Genomic DNA, 9,121 nt, shown 5'->3' with positions numbered 1-9,121 from the left:
CCTATCTTTTTCTTCCTCCATGGGATATCTGCCCAGTGTGTCTTTAGGTCTAAGCTATAACTCCAGAGGGCACAAGGTAGGGGAGCCAAGTTTTCCCCTTGCAGCCAGGGCAAGGAGGCTTGGGAAGGAGCAGTTTCTTCTCTGGCCTGAAAGATCAGGTTTGTTGCTGAACAGGGTCCAAGTAAGGAAATGCCACCCAGGAAAGGGCATCCCAGGGAGGTGGTGCTGAGACAAGGGAACAGGAGAGAGGCTTGGGGGCCCAAGGCTTTGGGATGTAAGGCAGATCCGGGGCTATGAATAAGAACTGGACACACACACACACACACACATACACATACCCATCTTCACAGTTGAGTTGCCCCAGTTCAGTATCTGCTACCCCCTCCCACCTACCCCCTCCACCCACCCATGTCTCTGTCTCTTTGACTTTTTCTATGTCTCTTTGTCTGTCTCTGTCTTGTCCTTGTCTATTTCACTGTCTCTGTGTATTTCCCTCTCTCTTTGAATATGTGTATCCTTCCATCTCTCTATCTGCCTCTCTCATTGTACTCCTGTCTCTCAGTCTAAGCCTGCTTATCTTTTTGTCTCTGTCTCTCTCAATCTGTGTGTCTCTTTGTCTCAGTCTCTGTGTCTCTCTGTGTGTCTCTCTGTATCCAAGGATTTTTTTCTTGCTCCCAAGCAACGCCAGGGCGACTCCATGGGAAGTGGGGCTGGAGGCGCGCCTTTGAGAGAGGGGGCTGCCTACACCTTTAAGCGCGGGCACGCGCAGGGCCTGCGCCTTTAAGCGCGGGCGCGCGCGAGGCCCTAGGTTCCCGGCGAGGAGGCCGCGGGAGCGCCCGGACCCGGCTTGCCTGCCCGGCCCCCGCCCGGCCCCCGCCCCGGCCCCGGCGGGGGAGGGGTCTCTGAACGCGGCCCCTCCCCCCTGCGCCCCCACCTGCGCTGCAGTGCCTCCACCCCGCGTGTCCCAGTCTGTCCGTCTGTCCTCGCCCAGGCCTCGCCCCACCCCGGCCCCCGGGGCTGCCTTGCCGCCCTCCCCACCGCATCCGCCCCCCTCCCTCCGGGCCAGTCCCCGCCGCAGCCCGGGAAGCCAGCCTGGACCACGCTGCCCCAAACCCAGGGCCGGCACCCCGACATCGGGGGCCTGCACCCCGAGATCGGATCCAGAGATCTGGAAACCTGAGCCTGAGACCCTGATCTGGGGCTGGGACCCCAAGACCTGGAGCCTGAACACCTAATATCTGGGGCTGGAATCTCAACTTCAGTCTCTGGAACCCCAAGACTTGGAATATGGACCCCAAATTTTGGAGTCTGAACCTCAAGACTTTGCATCTAAAACCCCAAATCTGAAGCTGAACTCTGAATTCTGTGCCTGGGACCTTGAATCTGGGATCAGATTCCCATACCTATACTCTGGAACCCGCTATTTGGGACCTGAACTCTGAGCTTTAGGCCTCAAATTCCAAGATCTGAACCCCGGTATTCCAAGGGGCCTAAACCTGAGTTTGAGCCTGAAGTCCTTGCTGCAAACCCGAATGCTGAAATTGGAGGTCTCTAGACCTCCAAATCTTGACTCAGCACCCCAATATCTGAACCCAGCACCCAAGTATTGGATTCCAGGACTGGGCTTGAGACTCAGACCCTAGACTCTTCATTTGGCTGTTTAGCATCCCAAGACCAGAGCTAGGAGACACTCGCTCTGACCAACCCAAACTGGAGCCTGGGTCTCTAAAATTGGCCCTTAGAAGCCGTGTATTTGGAGATCTAGGACCCCAAATATCAAGGTCTGCAGACTCCATGGCCACAGATCTTGGCTGAGACACAGCACAGTCCCTCTGCAGAGGCCTTGGGGACAGAGAAGGGATGACCAGGCGCCCCCTCCAGAGACCTAGCCCCTGACCTCTTGGAGCCTGAGGACTCTGCTCCCTGGGGGGGGGCTTCCAGCTCAGGTAAGGCTATTGGGGGACCCTCATGCGGGGGAGGGACTTGGGAGGAACTTTGTGGCTGGGGGTGGAGGTAAGTGAGGGCTAGGTCCCCCTGGGCACCCTTGGGGTTTCCCCAGGAAACAGACACCCCACCACCACCACCAAGGGTTTGCCTCCAGCTCCTGCCGTCCCTCTCTGGACATTTATTCGACCAGCATTGCCCCTGTGACCTCTTCCCCAGTTGTTGGCACCTCCAGGTCTCTGATCTCTCACTCTGTTCTCCAGTTTCTTCCCACCATCTGTCTCATCTGTCTCTAGACACCTCTCCTAGCCACTGCTCCTCTCACTGACCATCTCTGTTCACCACTCCTCGCTCCGATCATCTTTGACACTTCTGTCCACCGCTTCTCTCTCAGGCCACCTCTGTCTACTGCTTCACTCAGTGACCACCTTTGACATCTCTGTCCGTCGTGCCTCTCTCTAATCATCTTTCACCAGCTCCTCGCTCTTGTCCACCCCTCACTCTAAGCGTTTGCCTGTCTCTGACCATCTTTTGCCATCACTCTTGCCCTCCGCCCACTGCCTACTCTGACTGCTAGTCTATGGCCATTCCAACCATCTCTGGCCCTTACCGACCACCTCTCTTTTCTCTGTCTCTCTTGAGTACTGGAATTCCCTAATCATTTCTAACATCTCTGGCTGCCTTTCCTCTCTGATGACCTCTCCCCGTACTCCTCTTCCTAATCAGCTGTCCTTCTCTCCAGCTGTTTCTGACATGTCTGTCCTTTCCTCCTCTCTCTGACTACCTCTCTGGCTTTTGACCATTTCTGACCATCTCTGATCATCTCTCTTAGATCTCACCACCCCTGACTATGTGCCTTCCTTTGTCCACTTCTCATCTTCTTGACCATCTCTAACCACCTCCCTTCTCTGGTCATGTTTGACTACTTGTAGCCATTCCCACCACCCTGACCACTTCTTCCTTCTGGCCAGCTTTGCCCATCTCTTTGACCACATTTAAAACACTCTGGCTTCCCTTCTGCCCACTCCCCCCCATTGTCTAACTGTCTCTGACCATCTCTAATTACCTCCCTTTCCTCTGACCATTTCTGCTCCCCGTGTCCCTCCATGACACATCCCTCTGAGTCTTTGACCATCTCTTCTGCCTTTTGATGTGTCTGACCACTCCCACTCCTCTCTCTGACCATCTTTGACCCAACTCTTTTGCTCTCAGCCCACTGTGACCTTCTCTCCTGGTCTTGGACCACCCTAATGCCCTCTGGCACCCCTCTTCTGGCCTCAGCCCGCCCTAATGCCTCCCTTCTTCCCTGTAGGCCGCCCCTGCCCGAAATGGCCGTCCTTCCACTGCTCCTCTGCCTGCTGCCGCTGGCCCCCGCCTCGTCTCCATCCCAGCCAGCCGCACCCAGCCCGTGTCCCCGCCGCTGCCGCTGCCAGACACAGTCCCTGCCCCTAAGCGTGCTGTGCCCGGGGGCAGGCCTTCTGTTCGTGCCACCCTCGCTAGACCGCCGGGCAGCCGAGCTGCGCCTGGCGGACAACTTCATCGCGGCCGTGCGCCGCCGGGACCTGGCCAACATGACCGGCCTGCTGCATCTGAGCTTGTCGCGTAACACCATCCGCCACGTGGCAGCCGGCGCCTTTGCCGACCTGCGCGCCCTCCGCGCCCTGCACCTAGATGGGAACCGGCTGACCTCGCTGGGCGAGGGTCAGCTGCGCGGCCTGGTCAACTTGCGCCACCTCATCCTGAGCAACAACCAGCTGGCAGCCCTGGCGGCCGGTGCCCTGGATGACTGCGCCGAGACACTAGAGGATCTCGACCTCTCCTACAACAACCTGGAGCAGCTTCCCTGGGAGGCTTTGGGCCGCCTGGGCAATGTCAACACACTGGGCCTCGACCACAACCTGCTGGCCTCTGTGCCCGCTGGCGCCTTTTCCCGCCTGCACAAGTTGGCACGGCTGGACATGACCTCCAATCGCCTGACCACCATCCCGCCCGACCCACTTTTCTCCCGCCTGCCGCTGCTAGCCAGGCCCCGAGGCTCACCTGCCTCCGCCCTGGTGCTGGCCTTCGGTGGGAACCCGCTCCACTGCAACTGCGAGCTGGTGTGGCTGCGGAGGCTGGCCAGGGAGGATGACCTGGAGGCCTGTGCCTCCCCGCCCGCTCTGGGTGGCCGCTACTTCTGGGCTGTGGGCGAGGAGGAATTTGTGTGTGAGCCCCCTGTGGTGACTCACCGCTCGCCACCGCTGGCAGTGCCTGCAGGTCGGCCAGCTGCCCTGCGCTGCCGGGCAGTGGGGGACCCTGAGCCCCGTGTGCGTTGGGTGTCACCCCAGGGCCGGCTGGTGGGCAATTCGAGCCGTGCTCGTGCCTTCCCTAATGGGACGTTGGAGCTGCTGGTCACTGAGCCGGGCGATGGTGGCATTTTCACTTGCATTGCGGCCAATGCAGCTGGTGAGGCCACCGCTGCTGTTGAGCTGACCGTGGGCCCCCCGCCACCCCCCCAGCTAGCCAACAGCACCAGTTGTGACCCCCCGCGGGACGGGGATCCTGATGCCCTCACCCCGCCCTCTGCTGCCTCTGCCTCTGCCTCCGCCTCCGCCAAGGCAGCTGACACCGCGCCCCCTACGGACCGTGGTGTCCAGGTGACTGAGCATGGGGCCACAGCTGCTCTTGTCCAGTGGCCAGATCAGCGGCCTATCCCGGGGATCCGCATGTACCAGATCCAGTACAACAGCTCAGCCGATGACATCCTCGTCTACAGGTGCAGGGTCCAGGCAGTGGGTAGCTTGGGAGGCAGACTGAGGTGGGGGGAGGATTGGAAATACATCCATTGACACCCCAGGTTGCTGCACAGCTGAGAAATGAGGCTGAAGGTAAAAGAAATCTGGCAGCAGTGATAAAAAGAAATAAGGCAGCAAAAGTAAATAGTAACAGATGTAAAAAAGAAATCAGGCAGCAAGAGTAAAAAGTAATCAGGCCAGAAGAGTCCAAAGTTAATGGGGGGAGCCAGGTAGAGGGGTACAGACAAATCAAATATAAAGATAAAGAAAAACTAGTTGTTTCCAGATGACAGGGCTAGATGCAGACCATGCTGTGAGAAGAAAAGGAGATCAAACAGGAAGGTACAGAGTTCATGGGGAAAATGAAATGAGGGGGCCCTGCTGCAAAGGAACTCAGACCAGATTGAAAGGAAAAATGGGGGAGGAGGCTAAATAGGCTTTGGGTTTGTGCAGTGTGAACTCCACATGTTTAGAGTTCTAATGTGACATCTCAATTTTTGATTTTCTATATCAAATCAAACCTAGTTCAAGCTCCACCTACTAGGTGAACAGGAACATTCACTTTGCCACCGTTGGGGATTCCCATCTCTATTCAGTTGTTGCAAACAGTAGAAGAAAACCTGGGGCTTATAAGCCCCAAGAAGTGTATCAGTACATCTTCTGCCCCCGAGCCGAGAGCATTTGGAACATCTGCTGTGGCCACATGTGGCCAGTAGTGGTGGCTCTGACACAGATGCTGCTGACACTTCTCACCCAAGTCTAACTTGCATGGATGGCTATGGACGCTTCCCTCTTCCCGCTGCCAGGCTAGGCCAAGGGTGCAGTCCCTGAGGCCTGGCTGTAGAGGATCGGGCTTCCCAGGGCCTGGGGTGTGCACCTTATAAACCCAGTTCCTGGGTCCACTTTCCTTCCCCAGGGGCCCACATCTCAAGAGATCATCAATTGATTCCCCTTTCAGTCCTGGAAATCTAGTGAGCTATTCTGTTCCTTTTCTCAGACAGCAGCACTCCATGTAGGGAGAGTGGGCTCCATGGAGGGCCCCACACCTGATAATCACACAAATCCTGTCCACCTTGCCTGGCGAGGATGAGACAAGTGCTCTTCTAGATAGCCACCCTCTCAGAGACAATCACAGAGTTCCCTGTAACTCCCTCATTAAAGCAGTTGAGGAATAAAGCAGGTTATACAACAAGTTAAATCTCCCACAGGGTGCTCTGCTGCAAAAGGAAATAAGTAGAGTTGGGTGCTAAGGATAAAAGGAAACGGGAAAGGTAAGGATAAATAAGAACCAGGCAACAGAGATAAGAAAGGAGTCAAGAGACAGAGCTGGAAGAAGAAATAAGGCAACAGGGAGAAAAAGAAATCAGCTGTGATGACTGAGGCACATCAGTTTCATGAAAACGGAATCAGCTGACAGGGCTCACTGGAAAGCAGGCCCTAGATACAATAATAATAATAATAATAAGGCAATGGGGCTAGGGGGACATTCATTGGCAGGTTAGAAGGAAATCAGGCATCAGCAGCATGGGGGAATCGGGTGGTTAGATGAGAGAATTCTAGCTGTACGCTGGAGGAAAGTCAGGCAGTTGGAAAAGGGAAATCAGGCCCAGACTGGAGGAGAGGCAGATGGGAAAGATGGGAAGTTGAGCGAGGGTGTAGAGAGAGACTGGGGGGTGGGACTGGAGGGAAGTTGGGCAGTGAGGCTCCAGCGAAACTGAGCAGCAGAGCAGAGAAGCAGTGGGCAGCAGCCTGGGAGGGAATCTGGGCACTGGGGCTGGAGGGAGATTAAATTGGGGGATTTGAGCAGCAGGCGCCAGGAGCGTAAGATGACCCAGAGGTTATCAGTCAGGCAGCTGAAGGGTATCAGATCAAAGGGAATTTGAGCAGTGGTGAGAGGGATCTCAGGGTAGCAGTGGACTGGTGGGGGGGGGGGGATTTGCCAGACTGCAGGGTTGGGGTAGAGTGCAGGGTGCGTGCTGGGCAGCCAGAGACCTGACCCCTGCCTGCCTGTCCCTCCAGGATGATTCCCGCCGACAGCCGCTCCTTCCTGTTGTCGGACCTGGCATCTGGCCGCACCTATGACCTGTGCGTGCTAGCGGTGTACGAGGACGGTGCCACCGGGCTGACGGCCACACGGCCAGTGGGCTGCTCCCGCTTCTCCACTGAGCCGGCGCTGCGGCCCTGTGGGGCCCCGCACGCACCCTTCCTGGGCGGCACCATGATCATCGCCCTTGGTGGAGTCATCGTGGCCTCGGTACTGGTCTTCATCTTCGTGCTGCTCATGCGCTACAAGGTGCACGGCGGCCAGCCCCCCGGCAAGGCCAAGGCACCTGCACCTGTCAGCAGCGTTTGTTCGCAGACCAACGGCGCCCTGGGCCCCACACCGGCCCCGCCTGCCCCTGAGCCTGCTGTGCCCAGGGCCCACACCGTGGTCCAGCTGGACTGTGAGCCCTGGAGGCCCAGCCACGAACCCACGGGACCCTAGCCTCGCACCCACCTCTACGGCCCTTCTGGCCCCAGGGGTGGGAGGACCCAGGCACCCTGTGGGACCTGGCCTCAGACTCACCAAATTGCTCACGGTTTTTAAAACTCTGATGGGGAGGGTGTCGGGGGCACCGGGGCACAACAAGAAAGTCCTATTTTTCTAAGCTTGGGCCTAGGCCCTTGCCCTTGTCTCTGTCTGTGGGGTTTGGGGGGGATTGTGCAGGGGTCTGGAGTTGGGAATGCCTCCTCTGGGGAGAGACCCCTGCTCCATTCTGTCTGAGGTTCCTGGATGAGGCTAAGGATGGTCATCCATTCAGTCAACAGAATTCCCTGAGCGTGCTCCCTGGGCATGCCCTGTGCTGGACGATGCTGCCATGACCTAGACAGCCTCAAGCCCTTCTCAGACAGTGACAGTTTGGAGCGATCCAAGATGTGGTGATGAGGGAAGCCTAGGAGATTACGGGAGCCCAGGAAAGGTGCCTGACTCAGCCTAGGGTGTGGTCAGGGAAGCTTCCTGGAGGAAAGATGAGATCTGAGCATGACCTCCCAAGGAGATAATTAGGCCAAGAAGAAAGGGAAAGCTGTTCCCAGCACAGGGCCCAACACAAGCAAGGACTTAGTAAATGCCAGGCAGTGGAGGTACTGTGGTAGAAACAAGGCAGGAGAGGTGAGCAGAGTCCAGGACCTCCAGGCTGAAGATATCAGACTGGCCTGATAGTATTGGTGATCCATGGAGGATCTATGCAGAGGAGGGACAAGGGAGGGACTGGGCTTTAGGAAGATCTTTCCAGCTGTCATGAGGAGGGTGGACCAGAGGGGAAGACTGAAGCTGGGAGCCTGGGGGAAGCCAAGGCAGGCACCCAGGTGGGTAAGGACAAGGCTGGAATGGGACAGGGCTGGGGGAAAAGAGTAGGGGGTAGGTGAGAGAGGAAGCTGAATGGATGGGTTATGGAGCTGAAGGGCTTGTGGGGGAGGGAAGTGTCCAGGGTGAGGCCCAGGGCTCTGGCCAGGGGAGGGGACAGTGGAGCCACCTGATATAGAACCAGGAAGGAGGTGCAGGTTTGGGGAAGATGCTGAAGCCAGGGGAGGACTGGGTGAATGTGGGGGGTGGGGACAGAGGACGTCCAGGGGGTGGCGGCCAGGAGACCTCGGGACCTGGTCTGAGGCTGGAGCTGGGAACAGAAAAGAGGCTCTATCATCCGAGATGGGGAATGGGGAATGGAGACCATCAGGGTCATGAGACAGCCTATGGGACTTCCCATATTTAAGGGACAGGGAGAAAAACCTGACAGAGACTAAGCAGGAGCAGCAGATGGAGGGACAGAGTGAAGCAAACCAGGCAAGTCAGACCCAAGTGACAATTGTGTTTAATGATACCAAGGCCACAGTGACCTCAGTGAGAGCAGTGTTAGGGGGCTGGTTGGGCAGGTACCAGATTCAGCTGATTTGAGAGTAGGAGGTAAGAAAGTGTAGTTAGGGAGTGTAGACCCTGTGATTCTGTGGGCCTAAGGCCTGGTCCAGATTGATCTGGACCTTTCAGCCCTATGTCTCTGCAAGGCTGGTCCTCACTCTGTCTTGGGCTGCCCTAGGTCCCTCTCAGGCACCAGACCTGGAGGTTTGGAAGCCCAAACCCTGGGCTTTGGTAACACCAGGCCTCATTGGAGATCCAGGAATGAGATGGGCAGTAAAAGGAATAGTGTTCTCTGGCCCCAGTCCACCTGTGGTGGTAGGTCCAAAGGCAGAGATGGGGGTGGGGGAGAAGGACTTAAGTCCTCTGAGTGTTCTCTGGAGTGATGCTAGTGTGAGGGGCATGGTGAAGAGGGCCCAAGACTGGGCTGGCGATCCGCATGACCTGGTGCACATGACCTCGTCCTCATGGGATAGAACCCTAGATTCTTTAACAGTTTTCTTGGTGGGTG

The 9,121-nt window shown here is 57.1% G+C and overlaps 1 protein-coding gene across 1 annotated transcript; it reads left to right on the top strand.

Annotated features, from left to right (window-relative positions):
- The first annotated feature begins 776 nt into the window (after positions 1-776).
- Positions 777-7,366, top strand: LRFN3 (leucine rich repeat and fibronectin type III domain containing 3). The gene is made up of 3 exons (XM_045441042.1): positions 777-1,946; positions 3,257-4,699; positions 6,738-7,366. The coding sequence occupies exons 2-3, from the start codon at positions 3,273-3,275 to the stop codon at positions 7,201-7,203; spliced, it is 1,893 nt and encodes a 630-aa protein (XP_045296998.1). The 5' UTR covers positions 777-1,946; positions 3,257-3,272; the 3' UTR covers positions 7,204-7,366.
- The last annotated feature ends 1,755 nt before the right edge of the window (positions 7,367-9,121 follow it).

The sequence above is a fragment of the Leopardus geoffroyi genome, chromosome E2 (genome assembly GCF_018350155.1).
Source record: "Leopardus geoffroyi isolate Oge1 chromosome E2, O.geoffroyi_Oge1_pat1.0, whole genome shotgun sequence".
NCBI lineage: Eukaryota > Metazoa > Chordata > Mammalia > Carnivora > Felidae > Leopardus > Leopardus geoffroyi.
Note: the sequence above shows the minus strand (reverse complement) of the source record. Positions and strands in the feature narration are given on the sequence as shown.